The following is a 21,357-nucleotide window of genomic DNA, read 5'->3' on the forward strand; positions in this document are numbered from 1 at the left end:
CTGTGTCCAACCTGCCCTTGAACACTGCCAGGGATGGGGCAGCCACAGCTTCTCTGGGCACCCTGTGCCAGCGCCTCAGCACCCTCACAGGGAAGAGCTTCTGCCTAAGAGCTCATCTCAATCTCCCCTCTGGCAGGTTAAAGCCGTTCCCCTTGTCCTGTCACTAAATGCCCTTGTAAAAAGTCCCTCCCTCTGCTTCTCGTAGGCCCTTTTAGGCACTGGGAGCTGCTCTAATGTCTCCCCAGAGCCTTCTCTTCAGGCTGAACAAGCCCTGCTCTCTCAGCCTGTCTCCATAGCAGAGGTATTCCAGCCCTTGGATCATCTTCATGGCCTCCTGTAGACTCTCTTGAGCAGGTCCATGTCCCTCTTGTGCTGGTGGCCCCGGAGCTGCACACAGGACTGCAGGGAGGGTCTCAGAAGAGTAGAGGGGCAGGATCACGGGTGGCTTTTTGGGCTGCAAGTGCCACACTGTCAGCAAGTAGCATCAAGGTGTTTAACTTAGTTGCGTTTAAACTCCAACCGAGAAGCCCCACCGGTGCCAGCGCTGCCCGACGCTTACACTCAGCACCCACTGATCCCTTTCCTGCCCCTTTACCCCTCCTGCCCCTTTGCTGGAGGCATATCCAAACCGGCACCGAGGGCTCAAGGCGACACCCATGCCCTTACGCACGCCCATAAGGAAGCTGTGGGCGGGTGTGAGGTGACTTATGAGGCCCAGCACCCGCCTGCTCCTGGCCTTCCCCTCGTGCTGGTGGGGAGCGAGCACCTCGGTGGCCCCGCTGCAGGAGCCGCGCACCCATGGCCTGGCACTGAGCCTCCTCTCTGCCTCAGGGGCTGGCCTCGGGGGAGCCGCAGGTACCCGGTGAGGGAAGCGGGGAGGGCTGCGCTTGTGCTCGTGGTTTCTTGGGGCAGCAGCGGGCAGGAAGGAAAGGGAACGTGGTGGCAAGTGCTGTGGCTCCTCAGGCGCTGTTCCGATAACTGTGTGCCCCTCTCCTTCTGGCCCAGGAGCTGCAGGAAGATGGTGTGCCTGCCCGCCGCCCCACCGGCGCTGGCGTTGAGGAGGTGGCTGGAGACCGGGCTCTTCGTGCTGCTCTGCCTTAGTTTAGGTAAGCAGGAGTGGCCGGTGTGGGAGCGCAGGAGGGGTTGTGCTGGACCACAGCACCCGTGTATGGGTCGGCGGGGGATGGCAGCCCCCAGAACACCCGTTCTGGTGCCTTCTGCCAGGGCTGAGGCTGCGGCAGGGTTTGGGGTGGCTGGCTCTGCTAACCATGGCGACAAGCACGGAGCTTCCCGAGCCAGTCACGCTGGCTCTGGGTTCCCAGAGGGGCAAGGTGATCACCCATCCCAGCTGCGGTGAGAAAAGAGTGTTTTCGGGGTGGCTGATGTCTGTGGAGAGCATGTGGTGCAGCCCTTCGGGCTTTGGCTTTGGTGGTGGGGTGGTTTCTGCCGTGTTTTGGATGGATAAAAGCGAGCACGCGGTGGGGAAGACGGGACAGGGTGGCGGGTTGGAGGGCTCTCTGCTGCCCGGATAGCACAGGACACAGTGAGAGCTTTCCCCAACAACACAAGTCCCTGTCAGAGGACTTCAAGGGCTGTCCCCCATCCTTCTCTAAGGACCTGCTGCAAAGCTCATTGAAGTTCACAGGTCCCTCCTGACCTCAAGAGGCTTGGGATGAGTCCTCTTAGCTGTGTGAGGTGTTAACCTGGAAACCACACAAAACTCTCTTCTGAGCTGGGGTTTGTTGTGGGTGCAAAACAGGTTGTGCTTATCGGCAATTTTAGTGTTTCATTGCAGCTAATGATACTCTAGAGCAAACCTGGACTGAACGGAGGCTTTGATTAAAAACCAAGTGATGCAAAATTAGGAGTCTTTTCATGCCGATGTTTTGAAACTGGGAGATATTTGATGCTGAGTTTCATTTTGAGTTTCAGCCTCAGAATCTTAAAGCATAACTCAGAGATTTTAAGAAGGATTGAATCACAGAGCTCACTTGTAGAGAAAGCAACCACCTCAAACGCTGCTCATGAGATCTCTGCTCTCCTGTCTTCCCCTTCTCCTACCTCTGTGCTTGTGAAGCACGTATCGAGCACAGATGTATTTTGCCTGTACTACAATGGGCAAACAATTTATCATGTGCAGAACTGTTTCTCTCTCTGTATTTTATGAGCTTGTGGTATGTTATTAATGTAATTATAAGCGTGTGGTAATTCACCAGTCATCTAGTTTCTCTAAAAATAATGCCGATTCCAAGGCCAAAACCCATCAATACTTGGCTATACAGTCTGATGCATGCTAATGCCCAATATAGACATAGGAATTTGATAATAGAAAACTAGGTGTTCCTATAGTTATGCTTTTTTTCGATATGGTTTACTAAGGGAATGATGCCTTCTCCCTCTGTGTCTTAAGCCCCTGGTTGTAACTTTGAAATCCCTGGCCCAGTTTCAACCACATTTGACAGGAAGGCAGAGCTGGCAGAGATGCAGTGTCCTTGCCCGCGATGTGGAAGCTACTGGTTAGCCACAAGCAGCGCCCCAACAGCCAGAGGTTGTGCTGCCGCTCCTCAGAGGGGCACAAGAAAGGGCACAAGGGGCACAAGAAAGGGCACAAGGCAGCTGAGAGGGGCTGTAAGGATCATGGTGGCATCAAGGGCTTGGGAATGGGCTGGGAGGCATGGGAACACGTGCCTGGGCTGGGAAAAATAAGGCACAAATCCACAGGCCAGCGGGATTTGGTCATCCTCTTGCTGAGAAGACTTACTTCTCCAAATCTGATCAATTACAAAATTCTGGGGTTTAATTCTGCAAGAGGCGGAGGGGAAGCTGTTTTAAAAGCATTATATCAGCTTTTTGGGCATAATTGTTACATGCTTCCCACGCAATAAGTCAATGGAATTCCTGGTGCCTCAGGTTGCTTGGCAGACTGGTAAGAACAGCACAGCCAATGCACTTCCTTTCTCTCTCTGTATTCAGGCAGGCACACCCTGTCATTTTTCTCTCCAGAAAGAGGTATTCCTGCATTAGTGACCCTTGAAAATATATGGTACAGTACCCACAAACGAGTGGTTTTAAAAGCTTTACTGGGACTTGAAACTGATGCTTTCCCTTGGCGGCCCACAGGGACCACAAGGTTCGACTTCTGACCTTGCTGTGGCAAAACAGTGAAGCCGTGGGAGTCTGCCTCTCCCTAGCATTGCCCTTCTCACACATTGTTAAGCAGGTCACCAAAGCCAGCATTTACAGAACTGATGCCACGTGGGACCACTCATGTCCACATCAAGGCACAGCTGGCACCCAGAGCCTGTGGCTACATCTTTTATCCTTGGGTTTAGCTCGGGCATCCTGGTGCTTGCACAGCTCGGAGCTGCGCAGCTCCAAAAGGTCAGTTAGCACGCTAGGGTGCAAGCAGGTGCTCTCTGCATGCCCTGTGTGAGTAAAATGGGAATATAGGGAATGCCAGGCTGAATTTTCACATCACAGCAGTGGAAGGCATTCATGGGGGGCTTTATTAAAGAGGATTATTTGAAGATTGTATTTCATAGGAAATTGTGTATGCCCAAGCTATGTAGATACATGTGTTTCCCTTGAACCGAATTTTGCTGCTCTGGGGTTCACCTGAGGTGACCCACTGAAGTGCCAGTGTAATTTAGAGCTGGGATGTTGTCTGCTGCTGGAGACACTGATGTGCATGAACACCCTGCTATCTCAGCACAGTGCAAAAGTGGTAGAGCAGCCTTGATTACAGCACAAACTTATTTATTTACGGTCTGAACGAATTGCCGGTATCCCCATGGGGTTTTTTTCTCCTGCCGTTGCACCTTTACACCTTCCTAGAAACCCCAGGATCTTCTCAGTCCTGGTTTGTTATACTAGGAAAATGTTGCTAGAAGTCCCTCAGTATGACCTTTCCCTGCCCTGTGTGCAAACATAGGCACAAAGCAAGCCCAGCTTTGTGTCCATGGAGCATTCCTCTTAAGCTTCCCTGGAGTGTTTTCTTTTGACTGGGGACCACCTAGTTCTTAGTTTCTTCTCAATGGTGAAAAGTTTTGGGAAGTTTTGAGGAAAATCCCTGTAGCTTTTCTGAGTTATTGGAGAGTTGGGGTGGGGAGGGAATATCCACTTCCCTCCTCATTGCAAGCAAGCACTGTCTCATGAGTAACTCACTCTGGGAATCCCCTCCTGCATGTTTCTGCCAATAAAGTGCCCGGAGCGGAGCTGGGTTTCAGAGACGGACAAAGAAGATTGAGAATAAGAAAGATTCCTTGTTTTGTGGCCACCCCGCAACACTGAAGTGTCTGGCAATGAGCTTTAGGTGCTTCACACATGTAATTTCCATGTCCATTCTGGTATGGGTTCATGGGGGAGATGACGGAAGCTTTTCTGTACGTACCGGATTTGCCTACTTGGTCACTGGATGCAAATTGAGTTTCCATCTTATTGCTCTTGCTGCCGTCAGCTCATTTTTTACATTTCTTTTTCGGATGAGTTTCTGTCTCCTCCTGTTCCAGACATGCAGAAAATAAATGTCTATGGTTCAAAAACAAGAGCAGCGGAACTAAGGAACTCCTTTGTCTCTCTGTCTGTCCAGAGCGAAACCTGCTGTAAGAGCTTGTCTGGGGAAACAGGAACCCTACTAAAGGCTCCTGCTTTTGCTTATAGACTCTGTTTGCGGTTTTTCAAATGAAAAAAATTCTTTAGGAATAAAAAAAAGAAAAGAAAATTAGATATAGACCAGCTACATTCTTGCACAGTCAAAATACGGTTATACGCCTGCATGCCGAGTGTGTAAAGCTACCAGTCAAACATTCCTTTCACCTACATAGGTTTTTTCTCCCAGTTAGATCAGAATGAACCCAGGTAGCTCCAGCGAGCTCACATTACTCTGAAGGCAACAGCTTTTTTGCATTTCTTGGACCACTGAGACATTTGTATCCTTTTTGCAACTTGAATGTCAGACATTCCTGCACCTAAACATGCAAAGTTTGCTGCTGAAGATTCTATGCATTGCAGTAGGTTACCAACAGAAGTTGCCACCCTGTACACGCTCCCATCTTTCCTGCTCATTGCTGCCTCGGTTCTGAGTTACAAGCGTGGTTTAATGGGCGTAATTAATCTGACATAAATGAAGGCTGCCACTGACGGGGTTATTCCCTTGCCTCGCCAGTGATAAGTTGGTTTTCTGCAGGGGTCAGCTCCTCTCTTTAATGCCAGTTTGCTTTTATACCCAATGCTGTGTACCCTGGAGGGGGATGCAAACAGGCTGCACAGCTGATGGGGGCAAACAGGTCATTGCCACTAAAGGTGCAGTCCTGCTCCCCTCTGCTTCTGGCTATGCGAGCCTCCTCTTCTTTGCACTGGTTCTAGTATGTGTCTGATCCTTGGGTGATCCAATTTGCTTAGCAGAAAGTTTCTTTTTTTTCCCCTTATTTTACACCAATGTGGCATATTGAACCAGCCTCTGAAGAGCCCTGCAATGAAAGCAGTGGGAGCTCGTGGGGTTGAAAGGGAGCTCCCGAAAAGGGAGCCAGATCCCCTCTGCTCGTGTGGAGAAGGCATGAGATTAGCGCCAGTTTGTCTTCTGGCTGCACCCACACGTTGTGCCAGGCTGGAGGAGAGTTTCCATTCAGAGAAACTCTTCTTCCTTTTAAACATGTTTGTCCTACTATAAGCGCTGCGCACATGTAGACATGGTATTTTTCATGAGGTGGCAAGGCAAGTGTGCTAAATGCGGTGCAGTCTGCTTGCTTGGCAAAAGCGGGTCGGTTTTGTTTGTAAGTAGATGAACTTTATGTTTAATTGTAGCTGTTGTGTCCCCTTGGAGGGGCATCACCATCGGGAGCCTCAGGAGGTCATTTGAGAGTATGTAAATCTTTCCCAACACGGAAATGCCACAGGCTTTAGTTCTGCTTTTTCACTGTTATGCTTTTAAAATATCATTGGTCCCAGGGGACTCCCTGGCTGAAAATAAAAGTGCTGACTGCTGGCTAACGGTGGCACCTCTAGCTATACTGCGCTCAAATGCGTTCACCTTTTTGTGAGCCCAAAATGCTACCGTATCATAGAACAAGTTGTTAGAAAGACCATGGAGCAAGTCTCGGTGTGCACCACCACTCATGCCATGGCAGGGACCCCCAGGTGTAGTTTTAAATGCATGGCAGGCACGTATTTCCTCCCTGTGCCAAGGGAAGTGCATCAGTCTGAAGAGACTTTCAGACTCCGCTTCCTACCAGCTGAGGAGCCCCTTCCCTGAGCCACCCTGCCAGTGCCCACAGCGGCCCCTACGCAAGTCTCTCACTCCCTCTGTGACTTTTAGAGCTTTCAGTCATCTCTGGACTGCTTTGGTCTCATTTCCTTAGTCACCCTTCAGTTAATTACCATTCGCCATGCTGCACTTTTATACAGGGCTGTTTAATCTCTGCTCCAACCAGTCCTCCAGCTCCAGGGTTGTTCTTCAGGTTGTCACCTGTGAAGTGTTCCTGAGTTAGTGCCCGAGCAGGGACCAGGTTTTTATAACGATATAATGGCTGGCAGGCCTGTAGCGTTGTTTGCTGCACTGCTGAATGTTGCTGTGGCTGTGGGCAAGTCCTTTAGAAGCAAAAAGAAAAAATAGTAAAAATTATAGCTTTTCTAATTTTGAGTGGGCTTATGTGAGATTTTCCTGGTTATTGGACACTTTCACCTTCTGTTAATTTCAAGAGTGGGCTGGCTACTTAGGGAGCACAAAAGGCAGTGAGATTTAGCAAGCACTGAAGAAAACCATGGCCTTAAGCAGTGGGGAGGACCTCGACTTCAAAAGCTGAGCTGTGAGGACAGCAATATGCATGGCAGTGGTGCTGGAGGAATTAGGAAAATTATCTGAGAACATCTTCAGCTGGGAGATATATATAGAGGCAGTACAAAGTGATCCAGTCAGCGAGAGACAAAGTCTGCAGGGGGAAAAATTAACACATTTATTTTCGTCCTTGTGTGCGACAGATCTCCCCGGAAGGCCTGTCTTGCACAACCGCTACATCGAGTTTCTGCCCCCAAACTCGATATCGCAAGAGTGCTGAGCCAGTTGCAGGAATTTGATCTTGAAAGGAACTAATATATGCAAATCCTCTGAGGACATCCAGATTTAGTGTCTCCCTCTGCCCTTTTTTATTGTAGCAGGGTCACCCATGCCACAGGCTGGGAATAGAGAAATGCGGAAGTTCAGAAAGACTCTTCCCTCTGCTGCTTTTCCCAAGTCAAAGAAGTCCTTCTGTCCCCACTGTCCAGAAAAGCAAGCCCTCCTTCCTCTCCTCCCCAAGCAACATGATGGGAAGGGCTCCACAGCAAAGGGGAAGCTCTTAAGAGACGATATAGTCCCCATCCCACCCCCAAGAACTTTGGCATCTCATGTCCAGCTCCTTGCTTGGATCTGATCTCTTGGCTAGTGCTACGATGAGAAACCTGCTGACTGATTTGTGGAGAGTTGCGATCTTACTCATGTTGCAAGCAAAGCAGACTGGACATACCCAGGCAGTGGGCTTGTCCCACCTCGGGCAATGGTGACTCAGAAAGCGGTAAATCTTTATCTCGAGACGTACTGAAACATGGGCTGGAGCAAGAGGGAGTGATACCAGCTGGCTGGAGCTGCCCCAGCCCCTTTACCAAAGTGTTTCAGATTTCCTTTCATCTTCTCAGTTGCTAATTGCAGATCCTGGAGCTTTTTGTGGTGATGGAGTTTCCTTCCCTTTGAAGCCAGGCTTTTGACAGGGTTGTGACTGGGTAACGGCGCTTCCTTTCCTTCTCTATCTATCTGGCTTGATGATGAAAGCCTTGATGACTTTTGTGGCAAAAAGGCAATCAGAGTACGTGAAATCAGCTCTCTGGTGAGCAGTGATTAAGACTGGAGAGAGCAGAGCTTTTGGTCTGTAACCTGCAAAGGAAACTGCAGTCAGATGGAGGGCTTCAGCAGGAGTGCTCATGTCTAAGAAACCAGGCCCATATCAGACACAGGGTGTTGAGAGCACCCTGTGATCCACTCTAAAACGAGTGCTACCTGAAGTACAACTCCACTCATCAAAGTAGGCTCAGGGAGACAAATAAGATCGATAATTTAATTTGGCATCAATAGGGCCTCAAGCTGCTGGAAAAAAATGGTCTGAGTGCACAACCCCAAAGATGGGCTGTCTTTCTGTCTCTCGACAGAGGAAGGTGTCCTCTGGTTGTCGCATTGCTTCCTGACTTCAGGAATTTCTTCGCTACAGGCGCTGCATGTGAAACAAAAAAGCATTAAAATGAAATGAAGGTTGCTGAAGAAGTCAGGCACCAAAACACCATGTGGATGTTATAATCATTGCTAAATCAAGCAGTGTAGAGCTGGGCAAAGCAAGGTTACAGTTTTGTTTAGGAGGAATGTGGCAATGTGAAGATGGGAAGTGCATAAAGCCACGTCAGGGGAGCCGAGCCCTTGCTGTATTGCTCCAAGCAGGGCACCCTGAGGTTACAGCGCAGAAACAAACAGAGATGAACTTTTAGATCAACCTCTTCAAACCGCTTCCCTACTTCAGGCCTGCCATGACATCAGCATAAAGTAGGATTAATCCCGTCACTCAGTTGCTGCAGGCACGCTTGACTAGCGGGTGTGGGAAAGTGGAACCACTGCCGAATGAAGTGCATCACTGCTTTTCTTCCTTCTCTTCTGCTCCTCTCTCTCACTGCATTTGGGATGAGTAAGGGGACGCGACCTCCCAAGAGGTGACTGTGGCATGAGTGAAGCGATCTGGGTTTGCAGCTGCATCAGCAGGCCTGTGGCTTGTGAGAGGAATGCAAGGCTTGGGGTTGTGCAAAGGGAAAGAGCCGCTCCTCCGTTCTCTGCATGCTGAGACTTCCCTTTGCGTGCCTCTACTTGGTGGGCGCAGTCTGGGTAGAAGGTTAATACACAGGCACAGACTCCTGAAAGAGGACAGCTAGGAGGGCCTGCCAGCACTCCCTTTTCTCTGTTTCATCCCATCTTTCTCCTTGCGTGGGGTCATTACAGTGAAAAGCAAAGGAAGGCAGCGTTTTTGTGCACTGCTGAAATGATGTCCCCGCACAGAGGTTATCTAATAGGGTCTTTCTGTGATCAGTGTGTTCACAGGAGTCTGCCACAACACTGATTCAAATACAAAGCATTTCTTCATGTGTTCCAGTGTAGCACAGAACATTTGCTGAATTTTAACCCCATGGAAAGCCTTGGGAAAATCTGATTTCTCACTGGTAAAATCATCTGGGATAAAGAAAAGTCCAAGGGGGAGTGTCTAGTCCTTTAAAGACTCAGCTTTTCAAAATTTCTCAGATTTTCAACTGAATATCTGTCTTGGTTGGAAATCCCTGTAAAGTACTGTGTTGTCCTCAAAGGATGAATCCTACAAGTTTGGGGCAAATGTGCTATTCGCAGAAAATGAGGCTGCAGCACTACCCAGGGACTGTTGGGTGTGATTCCCACACCGACCCCAGGGGATGGCCCCCAGGAGAAAGCTGCAGCTCTGCCAGATGTGTTTTCCACAGCTGGCCCAGCCCCAGTTACCAGAAGTGCCCTTCCCTCATCACGCCACACTGTGCATCTTCTCCCAGAGCTGCACCAAGCCCCTTTCACCAGCCCTGGCAGAGCAGGAATCCCATGTGCATGGTTGTAGGCAAAGTTCAGTGATGCCAATAATTTAAGAGTAGAGAGACCAGCTGCTGTTGCAAAGATAAATAGGGAAACTTAGAGATAAAAACCAATACAAGGCTGTTTTGGCCCTCCTGGTTTTGGAGGGCCACCAACAATTTGCCTCAGAGCTTTTTGCAGGAAAGTCCATCTAAAAAGATGTGCAGATCCACCGGCTTTCTTGCTGCTTACACAGGGCAAAAGATCCAGCCCCACCAAGAAGGACCTTTCCCATCATGTGTGTTGCTTTGCGAGTTGTGTGCAAAGCCAGGTAACATGAGGTAAGACCAAAAAAAGGCAAAGCAGTTTAGAAGAGCAGAGAAATTGGGAACAGAGGGGAAAGAGAGTGGCTTTGGGGTTTTCAGGAATTATCTGAAGGTTTCCAGCAGTTCAATGCTGTTTCTCTAGAGCGTTTTGTGGTCTTTTACTGCCTTTTGCAGTCAAGTGTCTCTGCAGGACTTCCGTGTCAGAGGCAATCTGCTCTCCTGTACCTCCTGGCTTTATGTGTGGTAGGATAACCAAGCTTCTGTGGCTGGAGCATTTCTGAAACATGACTTAGGCGAGGAGTGAAGGGAATAGGAATACAGGCTCAACAGCTCTCCTGCTTGCTGACTCGGAGCAAACAAGAAAGGATGGTTTTCCTCTGCACTCATTTCTGTCCTAAGCAGCTCTGCTGTATGGGGCATCCGCAGCACAGGTGTAGTTGGAATGAAGCATGTTTTTCTGCCCGGGGAACAGAAAGTCAGCCCTTTAATCAGTTCAGTGTTGCCACTGTGATGGAGCAAAGTGTGTGCACGGCTGGGACTGGGTGGGCTTCAGGGGGATGCGAAAAGGAGGGATCTTTCTTTTCTAGAAAAGTCATTAAAAATGATTTCCACGGTGGGTACCTCCCCCACAGCCTGGTCACAGTGAGCATTGAGCACAGAAATGGGACAGAACTGAATTTTCATTTTTGCTTTGCAGTTCATCTTTAAAGTGAAAGGGGACTTTTGTGGGGCTGAATGACTCTTCATGGACTTTGGTTCCTTCAGGCTTGCAGCATTCAGGTTGCAGTTTCAAGGGTGTAGAGCCTTTTAAGGGTAGACGTGACATCAGCAGGAGTTTCCAGACCCTGCACATGTACTGCCAAGAAGGTTTTTGTTCTCCTTTTGGTTGCAAAGGAGACTCTTAGGGGCAAGGTGCGGAGAACCTCATGCAACTCATGATGCGATGTCACCCTAACATTTACTGTGTGCCTGCTCTTCCCCTAGTGCTGCAAAAGAAAACAGAAAATTGTCTTTATCAGGGTCCACAATCCCAAAGTTCGGACTGGCTGCTCTTGTGAGTCTCTCCAGCGACAGAGCTGAACTGTGAGAACAAGAAAAAATGTGGTTGAGGTTAAAAACACACACAATGCATGCAGATAGATACACAGGAGGAGGAACTTCAAAACTCAGCCGAAACTGAGCTGCTTTTAAGGTGAATGCTTTTTCACGCAGCATGTAATCAAACTGTGCAACTCGTCATCACAAGATGTTGTGGAAGCCAAAAAATATACGTGCATTCCTGATGGAGCAAAAACGCTTCCTCAAGGGGTAGGTCTAGCAGCAGCGATGAAACTGCTGATGCCAAGAAACCCTAACGTTCCTGGCTGCCAAAGGTTGGCAAGGTATGGCAGTTCTTATCCCATGTAGAGTGGAAGACCTAATTTTGCTATCATTTTGCTACCGGTTGCTGGCTGATAGAGGTCAGAGGGCTGAGTGGGCTCATGGTCTGCCTCAGTTTGGTTGCTCAGAGTCTTCAGTGCATTATAAGGGGAAGTACAGGACTTGGCGGCGGGGGAAATTGTTTCAATCTTTCCCTTTGGAAGACCAATGAAGTGGCCGAGCAGAGGGAAACCAGTTAAATGAGAAGTTTCAGGGAAGGAATTTGGGAATTTGAATCTTCTCTGTCCTGAGGCCAGCTATTTCCTTGTTTTTCTGCTTTCAGTCCATGGAGAGCAACAGATTGGTATCCCCCTTCCACTACTGGAGATGGGTGCTAAGGTAGTGAGGTTGAGGTAAGAAGGGCAAACGTAAAGCAACCCAACCTTTTGGACTAACAAAGCAGGGTGCACAGGGATAAGTCTCATCCTGAAGGTTGAACAAACCCAGGTGAAAACCCATCCATCTGCCCTGGCCTTGGTGAAGCACAGAACAGCATGTTAATACCGGGTCACTCTTCCAGCAACAGCAGGAGCTCCTTGCTAAGCTGCTCCCTCGTGTGTTAAGTCCGGCCCCTGCAAGCACCTACCCTCTGGAAAGAGGAAGTAGAGTGGGAAAACAGGGCTCATCTCTGGCATGGAGTGAATAGAAGTTGCAGTGTGAAGCAGGGAGATTACTGCTAGCGTGGTCAAAGTTGTACCTAATTTCTCCCTGCAAGCTGCTCAGCTTATTACAAGAGGCACATGCCTGTGTACTAGATTTGGCACCAACACGGTCACTGGGGAGGAGGTGGGGAATGCCTGTGCTGTTTTGCAAGTAATCCCAAGGGATGCCCATGGGCCTTTACAAATATAAGTTTGTTTTAGCTAGACTAGCCAAAACTGTTCATTTGCTAATACTAGAAGGCTGATGACAGTGTGGCTGTAAGCTTTGTTTCTCATTGTAGGGTTGCTTCTAGCTTCTGGGGTCTTGAAATATTTGGGATTTTTTCTTAAAAAAAAAAAAAAAGAACTCTTCCAAAAAAACCCCTGAAACCCCCACACTTACAGTCCACTTTGGCTCTGTTTGGCACGCAGGGAACCCACCGGAGGGTGACACAGATTTTCCAAACACTGCGGTCTGAAAAAGGAGAGCAGAGGATATAGCAGTTTGGAAATGTATGTTTTTATACTTTGACATGAATAATGACAAATCTTTAAGGTGTTTAAGGGGCCACCAAAATTTCTGTTCAGGCAGGTAACTCTCCTGCCTTTGCCTTCAGAACTCATTTGCTCAGGATCCTAAGTAGCACTGGAGCATCATGTAAAAGGCAATGCCAAGGGAGGCCTCCCCTCAGTGCACAGCTGAAGCTGTGAACAGCTCTGTGCGTGATGAGGTACATTAGCAAGTGCAGACAGAGCCGAAAGAGTTGAGCTTTCTGCAGCAGGACCTGGCACAAGGCTATAGCACTGCCTCACTGACTTTTCTTTGCCCCCCACCTACAGGCTATGCACTGGAGAAGAAAGTAGTCAAAAGCAAAGTGGGAGAAAAAGTTGGCCTGCCTTGTTGTCATGAAATTCCCAGCTCGGAAAGCCTAGAGAACTACCGGGTCTACTGGCAGAAGAACACTACAGAGGTAGTGCTTGCCTACGCAGCGGGGAAGAGGATCTCCGAGCACAACTCTGCCCGCTATGAGAACCGGACAGAGATAGACCCCAGGAACCTCACCCTGTGGATCTCCCCCATCCTGGACATCCTGGACAATGGCCCTTACTGGTGTGTAGTTCAACACCTCCGATTTTCACAGAACCCGGTGGTTGTGTGTAACGAGCCTGTCAACCTCTTTGTTACAGGTAGGTGGATTGCCTCCCGACACCTGAGGCTTTCTGGTGCCATCCCCAGGGCAAAGGACACTCCTTAAAGCATTAGTCATAGTGTAGCAGATAGACTTGCACCAAGAAGCCTCAGAGAGTGCCGGAAGGTGTGTTAACTATTTCCATTTTAGCAGCCTTCCTCCTTGCCTTTCCAAAGCTACCCCTGGTACAGAAAATCTGCCTTTCCCACCGCCAGCCCAGCATCCTCCCCTTGATGCCTCCCTCTTGGGAAAAGACCTTCCCGCTAGGACACCTTCCCAGGTATCACTGCTGGTGGGTGCCCTAGGCTGCCTCTGCTGTCTTTTGGGCAAAGTAGAGACCAAGCCCTTGGTGCATGGGAAGCATCCAAGCTGAAAGAGGAACGGGGTGGCATTGCTTCTCTGTGACCGCAGTAGCATCCCAGCCCTGCACCAACCCCCCTGGGAAGCCCAGGCTTTTGGGGGGCTGCACTGCAGCTTCACAACCTGAGGCTGAACTCAGCTGGAGATTTGAGGCTTTTTATCTTAAAGAAACAACCCAAGTTCCTTTGCTCAAAACGAATCTGAATCTTTTCTTGGAGGCTACAAAAAGTTCCATTGACATTATTTTCCATTTCCAGCACTGTTTTTGTAGCAGTTGGTTTCAACCAAAGGCAGAGGTATTGGTAACCTATGTAAATATATACATACATTTGAATACCTTTAGCCACAGAGAGTTCCAGGAATCTTCCAGATAAGTGAATGAGCATTCTCCAGCTGGAATGAGATTCATCAGGAAAATAAACGAGCTCCTGAGGCTTGGCCATTGCCTGCTTGCCTGAAGGCATTGTGGGCATATGTGCAAGGAGACAAATTTAGTGATCTTTCTGGGAACTGGTATGAAAAAAAGGGAAGTGTGCTGCCAGCAGCCTCTCTAGCTGTGAGGGCTGAGGAGGTAACCACATGAAAAATGTGAAACAACGGATCTCTTTTCCTCCCCACAAATACTCCAGTTTCTTTCCTTCCAGAAATCCCCTTGCTGTCTTAACAGGACCGTTGTAATAATTGTGGTAGACTTCTGCTCCCTTTCGTAAAGTGGGATCAGTTGTTGGGGGGTCCAGGAGTGGGACTAATGTGAGAAAGGCAGAAAGGTGTTACCCCCTGGTGCCCGATCAGGGAGCCTTAGTGAAGCTGGCTGGGGTGTTTGGATGGACTTACTTTAGAGATGACTGGACATCAATGCCATATTGCTCAACAGATAGTGGGCCTGGAAGGAAATCCAGGTCTCTCCTTGTCTGCCACTGGTCAGCTGTGCAGTGCTAAGCAAGTTACTCTTTCATTATCTTTTAATCATCATTAACCCTACTAGTTATTTGGTACCTGGTTATTTGGTAGCCTGGCCCATGGGTTTGTGGTCAGCAGAAGCCGTGGAAGATGCACTACAGCCACAAGGCCATCTGCCTTATGCAGATCCCAGCAGTCGTGGTCAAACGGTGAGGCAGGCAGGGAGCAGTTGCAGACAAAACATTAGCTGCTCCAACAAGGGTCATTTTGCAGTGTGCTGAGCAGCCTGCTGCAGTTCTCTGCCTGGTCTTGCCCCAGCTGGGGCTAGAGCCTGAGGGGTGTAGAGGCTACAGACCTATAGCATGCCAGGAAGGGAGGGAGAATTTTGTCCTTTTGGCAGCAGTTGTTGTGACTTAAGCCCAACAGAATGCCACATGCTGAGTTACTTTTTCTGACTGGTGCCTCTCTTGCTAAAGATGTGCTCCCACTGAGATTTTTCCAGTGTTACAGTTGCCTTAAGTAGTTCCTTTGCCACCCCTTCCCTCACCTTGGACTGTTTATGGCAACCTGTGGGCATCCTCCGTTGTACCAATGCAACTGTTTACAGTTGCAACAAGGTGAAGCAAATTGGCAAAAGGAAGCAGACTAAAATGGACACCACCTTTCTTCTCCTTCTTCACTCATATTAGTCCTCTCATCCATTTCACCATGCAGCCTTACAAACACAACACATTTGACCAGGCAGGAAGGCGTGGAACAAGCTATATGGGTGGGAAGCCTCTGAAAACTCTCTTTGGCAGAGACAAAAGTCCAGTGAGAACATGGTCTGAGAGGACCTGTGTACTGCTATGCATTTTTGCAACGACTCGGATGACTTGGTCTTGCTCTCAGCTGGGCCTTCTGGAGGGGCTCATTACATATAGAAAATGTAGTTCAGTCTCTTGCTGACCAGCTTGGCAGAGAGGAACAAGGGAAAGGGCTCACCTCCTTTCCCAGCAGAGATGGACCCTCTGGGAGCTTCTGCCTGGGAAGGGACTAATGAGGGAGGGAAAAGGAAATTGTCTACTGTTGCCTGTAATATGGATTTTTATTCAGTCCCATGTTTTTCCTACCTGTTTTATGATTCCTTCTGTTGTTGCATGAACTGCTGTATATAGAGAGAAATAGTGGCAATGAAGAAGTAGGGTCATGAGGTGTGTGTGCTGCCCAGGCGGGAGAAGAAGCAAAGGCCAAGGTCTTATCCAGGCAAGGCTGTGGGGAGAACACTAAGGCAAAAGAAAGGCCAAACAGGTTGCAATAGAGAAAGAATGCCCTGTGGGGGAGTGTTTGCTTTGGCTGCAGGTGATAAGAACTGCAGCCCTTGCTGTAATCTGTCGGAATGGTAACTAAATCTTTCTTGCTTCAGCTGACTTCAGTGAGCCGAACCTAACAGCAGAAGTATCCGCTGATTCTTGTGAATCAACTGAACTGGTGGTAATGTGTTCTTCTTATGGAGGTTTCCCCAAACCCAAACTCTCTGGAGCCCTCAACAACATGCCCGTGGTGTGGAACGCCAGCTGGGTGACCGAGTCCAGCCTCAGCCTATACAACGTCACTGGCAAACTGTCACTCAACGTGACCCAAGATGTCAACATCACTTGCTCCGTTGAATACAATGGCTTTACCAAGTCCGCCAGTTTGCTTCTGAGTAGGTTTTATTAACAGTTGGTGTTACAAACCCATTTTATTGAATCTGCTGAGTTGCCTCTCAGAGAAAGCAGTAAATTTTGTATATCTGTTCATGCAAGGGTGACCCAGTGATCCTGTTGGGGGACATAACTGTGAGCCAGCTGGGGGACACAGCTCTGGTGTTTGAATGGAGGCACTTGAGAAATGTGTGTGCCTTAAAAGCCACACATTGCATGGAAAAAGAATTTCCTCATTTAACAAACTGTCAGCTGGGGTTTAGGCAAAATTCTACTTTCACACACATACTTAATATGTGTATGAAAATTCCATCACTGTGCATGGCTTGAAAGTGATAACATAATAGATAAGTCTGTGCTTTGAAAAGCTTGAGGCACAAGTGGAAACAGCGTGAGGGAGGCAGCACATTACGGTCCAGATATTTTGCAGTAGAAGGGGTTTTGCAAGGAAATTCTTAAAGCCAAAAAGATTTTATTTTTTTTAATGTTGTTACCAAAAAAGTATTCTGAAATGTCTCTGGGCCTGATGTTTTCACTCTAAAGATAAGGGCACCTTCAAGGGAAGCTAGAGAAGCACTATTTTTCCTGGGGAATTGTACCTTGTTCATCAAGGTACCTTATTCATCAATGCTACTAAAATCAAAGGGGCTTATGAGGAGAGGTGCCGTTGAGCTTCAGAAAGAATGCCAGAAACTAGGGCTTTATGAATATTGGTTATTGCTGGATGTAGTGCATAATGTCCCTAGAGATGGTAATGGAAGAAGGTTGTGAATATCATACAACATAGAAAAGGAGAGCAACAAAAAAGAGTAGTAATAGTAATACACTGTTGTCACACATTCTCGGAGGAGGGTGCAATCACTAGTGACAACAGCAGTCACAAAACCCCCACTTTCTGATTTTTAAGAATGTGGAACCACTCCCATTTTCCCATTTTCTATGATGGAAATGGCCCTCCAAACAAATCTTTAATAAACATGGAGACAGGATAGAGCCTCTGGTAAATGCAGGAGGCAAACCATGGAGGGGAATATTGTACAGCAGATCAGGCTAGTGTCTTAGAAGTTGAATGGTACTTAATTATGCCAGATGCAGGTGATGAAAATCTGAAGACCTATGCACATAGGTCTGAAGACCTGTGAACACGCACCAACTCTGTCCCTTCTGTTGAATGAGGGTTCTCTTGTACTGTACAAGAACAGCCCATTATCTACCCTAATGTTCAAGTGTCAGAATGGTCGCTCCAGTGATGAAAAACCAAAGGCTCCAGATCCACTGAACTCTGCCACAACGCTTTTTCTCCATCACCTGTGAATTCAGAGGGGAAAAAAATCGGCATAAATCTGGTGAAAACAGTAAGAAAACCTGTAGAGTACTTTTGAGAATGTAAGTTTTCTAGACATGGACTCAGACTTTTCCACCAAGCCTAACCATTAAGTTTAAAAACCAGCTCAGGTCTTTTAAACTGTTGCCTGCCTCAGTCCTGTTCTGGACAAAGACCCAGCATTTCAGATTCTGTGAATGTGTTAAAAATTTCAGCACATAGCAAATACAGGGGAATGGATGAAATTTAGGCGCTGGCTCCAGCTTTGAATGTTTGTTTATTGAATAGGTAAATTTTTCAGGCTAAGTTAGAATTTGTCCAGAACCCCCAAAATTCACGTCCCTGCTCTTACCTGAAAATGTCAACATGTTGTTGGGCCTTTTATTTATGCTTTATTTCTTCTGTCTCAGAAAAAACAAATGTCTGTGTTCCCCCTACTGTGGCTCCATCTTATAATGTCGTTACTGCTTCAAGTATCAGCATTGTCATCTTCCTTTTGGCTATCACCCTAGCAGCAAGGTACCTCCCAAGACACGGTAAGTGTTGATGCTTTTTCAAGAAACAGCCTCATACTGCTTATGGAGTTTCTATGTAAAATACACATTTTTAGAAGCTATGCTGACACACTTGGTATTTTTGTACCACCTTCTCATTTCCTTCTTTTCTTTTTTTGGGGTTTTTTTTCCATCTACTTTGACAAAATCTAAGTCCAGCTCAGGACTTCCTATATTTTGCGTGCAGGCAGCACTAGGCTTCAGGTTTGAGAGTGAAGGAGTGATGGGGAGTTTTGGCAGCAGATCAGAGTATTTCCAAAATCAGCGATATACAGAATTGAAGAGTTTCACAAAGGCACATTTTTGTGTATTATGTTTATGTATAAGATGCTTGAAGATGCCAAGAATCTTGGTGATCATGATAGATACAGCTGAGCACTGACAGTTTCAGAACCGGATCTCTCCACACACCCTATTTAGACAATCCCTCAGAAAACTCACAGAGCCAAAGTTACAAAAATACATAGTGCTAGAGCCACAGCAAAAAACTTAGGCACAGCAATGATCCACTTCTGGGAGAATCCCCATCAAGAGACATGGATTTGTCTTCTTTATGTGGCCAAAACCAGCATAGGTGAGGTGCCCTGTCCAACCCTATGAAGTCTTCAGTAACTCCAGACATGTCTCCAGGAGTTTTTCAATGGCAAAGGGGACCTCAAGCGTCTTAGGGTTAGCTGGCAGCTGAGCAGATGTATTTTTTCTTTTATGGCTCAAAAGAAATCTCATCTGTTAGCTGTTGCTCCTCAGCGTGTCTAAAGTGACCTAATCAGAACGCCCCTGAAGATGTGGGTAGACATCTAATGGGTTTATAAAGGCAGCTAGGCATCCAGCTGGTATTGGAAGTCAAGAGCAGTAGATGTCCTATCCACACTCTGTCCCACAGAAAGACAGCAGGCCTTGCAACATGTTATAAATATCACCCAGTGGAGTTCTGCCAGGTTACTGGGGAAGTCAGGTCTGGAGATCAGAATCCCACACTCTGTGTTCAGGGCACTTAAACCAGAAGCCAGCAGTCTGAGCTTCTCAACATCTCCTGGTCACAGTGGTATCCCCTGTTGGAAAGAGGTTATTTGAATAGGCAGCAGGAACTCGGTTCACCTGGGGATGCTTGTAAGTTTGTCATGCTTGTGTCTCTGATACCTCTATTTCAACTTCAGACAAGTGCACTCCCAAGTCAGAGGTGTGGAGGTAGAATTACTATTTTTCTTTTCCGCTCCTCACCAACCACATCCCTTCAAAAACCAATGTGACCACTGAGTCAGACCGGGCTAATTTTCTTTCTGGTGTTTTACCACAAAGAAAGGAAGCTTCTGGAGGACAGTGACTCTTGGCTACACCTGTGCACCTCCTCATTTTCCACTCATGCCCCCATGACACCAGTGCTGTTTTTCCACTACTGTACCCTGAGGCTATGTCAATAAAAGCAGCAAGCAGGATGAAACCAAGAAAATCACAACTGATCACAGTCTGTGCTGTTAGCCGTGTGGATAATGAACTTCTAATTATAGGAGAAAATGAACTGGAATTGGAGGATTTGGCTCTAAACAAATATAGGCTGGAAATCGAAAGGTTCCTTACCATTAAATTAGCAAGAATCTGGAGTATTCTGAGATAGCCTTTTATATAGAAACCAAATTGCTTTTGAAGTAGATGTAAAAAGCACACCAATGTGGTGGAATGTGATCACCTGCAACAGCATGGGACATGGCTGCATGAACTGGAATTTCCCTTTCAGTCCCATTTTCAGCATATGCACAGGGAGTGGATTTGCAGAGTCAAGAGGTGCTATTTTGTACAGCCAGTTTCCAGCCCAAGCACATGCTCCATGAAACTGCAGGCAGAGCTTCGATCCAACTTCCCAGTTTGAACAGTTGTCACACTTCAGCGCCGCTGTGCATTGCCACGTGTCAGGGAAGGGAAGTACTTGTCCTAAGAGCACTTCCTGCTGCTGTTGCTACAGGTCACCTTCAGGAGCTATTGTAAGAGCTCGGAATAGGCCTGAGAGTACCTCTGTTCTGGCATATGGAAAGCTGAGTCAGGAGCTGACTTGATGCTAAGAGTGGTTTCCGAGCTCAAAAAGCAGTGCTTCAAAGAGCTGAAGTGTGGAAGGGAAGAACAGAGAGACAGAGCAAAATGGAAATAAGAGTTCTCAGATGCAGGTTGTAGCGGTCACTAAAATACGTAGGTGCTTTGCTGAGGTTCAATCGCCACACTTTGAGTAGCTCACAGCCTATCTTTTCAGTAACTTAAGAACGAAAACTCTAGATTTATTTTTATTTTTGGCTCTTCAGTTAATTAAACACAAAGCACCAAGATTAGACCAAGATTAAAGGTCACTTAAAGAAAAGCTTAGGATCCATGTTGTAAAATTTGTGCAATTTTTGCTGTAATAGTACAGGAAGATTCAACTTGATTATTCAAAGTAATTCATAGATGCTGAGATACCTGTTTAACTTGAACACCTTTTAAAGCACTGAAAGAATTGGTTGGCTGGTTCTAATACCAGCATTCTTACACTCATTTGGTAAACTGCATTTAGTGACATATAACTTTTACCATTATGTCCCTTCTGTTCTTATCTTAGCATGTAGCAACCTGTCTTTGTGCCAGGCTGAGATCCTAGCCCTGGGAATGAGAGCTGTTTTATCGTATGACACGCTAACATTGATATATAACAGACCTTTCTATCAGATCAGACAATGTCTGTAGACCAGCCATATTCAGGTGTAGTGCAGGGATGAGACCTGTCAAGGAAAAATAGAAGTAACTAGAACTAAAAGATTTCTTTTTCCTTAATTTCTCCTCCCCTTTCTTCCCACTGCCAGTTATACTTTACTTTGTTGAAGAAGACATTTGTATTCAGCACATTTATGTCTTCTGTAATTCCAAATACTTATCAGGGATCTTCTCTTTCAGTCTGTTCTCACTGCTGTAAGCGTCGGGATTCAGTGGAACAGGGTGTGAAAGAATGTACAAAGCCACCCATGAGCTCTAAAGTGACATCCGAAACATCATCTGTATGACCAGATTGCATTGGCAGGTAAGTTTTCTTCACCATTTTTCTCTTGGCAAAATAGCTGCTCAAATACTGTTTGATTTTCATGCAATGTTAGCTCACTGTGCTGTCCTTCAGGGTAAATGCAAGTGGTAGGGCCCTACTGCCAACTCAGACACATGGTGTTTCCTGGTCAGGTAGCTAGAGGGATGATGCTCCTGTTGCTTGTGGGGCATTGCTTTGTTTGGGTTATTTCAAATTTCTAGGAATGAACCTAGTGAAAAATGTAGAGTGCCAAATTTCCTGGGCTGCTCAGCTGCTTTCTCCGCAGTGTGGGCCCTGCATGGGTGGTGTGTGAACCTTTG

At 47.3% G+C, this 21,357-nt stretch overlaps 1 protein-coding gene across 1 annotated transcript; it reads left to right on the top strand.

Moving 5' to 3' along the window:
• Positions 1–707: 707 nt before the first annotated feature.
• On the top strand, positions 708–21,020 carry CD80 (CD80 molecule). Its single transcript, XM_030472026.1, has 6 exons — positions 708–862; positions 1,006–1,106; positions 12,825–13,172; positions 15,840–16,121; positions 17,854–17,979; positions 20,914–21,020. Exons 1-6 carry the CDS (start codon positions 708–710, stop codon positions 21,018–21,020), a joined length of 1,119 nt encoding a protein of 372 aa, XP_030327886.1.
• The last annotated feature ends 337 nt before the right edge of the window (positions 21,021–21,357 follow it).

The sequence above is a fragment of the Strigops habroptila genome, chromosome 2, assembly GCF_004027225.2.
Source record: "Strigops habroptila isolate Jane chromosome 2, bStrHab1.2.pri, whole genome shotgun sequence".
Lineage (NCBI taxonomy): Eukaryota > Metazoa > Chordata > Aves > Psittaciformes > Psittacidae > Strigops > Strigops habroptila.

Excerpts from the sequence above, each read along its gene's own strand:
- CD80 (XM_030472026.1), top strand. The coding sequence starts at position 708 with ATGAGGCCCAGCACCCGCCTGCTCCTGGCCTTCCCCTCGTGCTGGTGG. Across the intron at positions 16,122-17,853 it reads GTCCGCCAGTTTGCTTCTGA|AAAAAACAAATGTCTGTGTT; the intron begins GTAGGTTTTATT and ends CTTCTGTCTCAG. Across the intron at positions 17,980-20,913 it reads AAGGTACCTCCCAAGACACG|TCTGTTCTCACTGCTGTAAG; the intron begins GTAAGTGTTGAT and ends CTTCTCTTTCAG.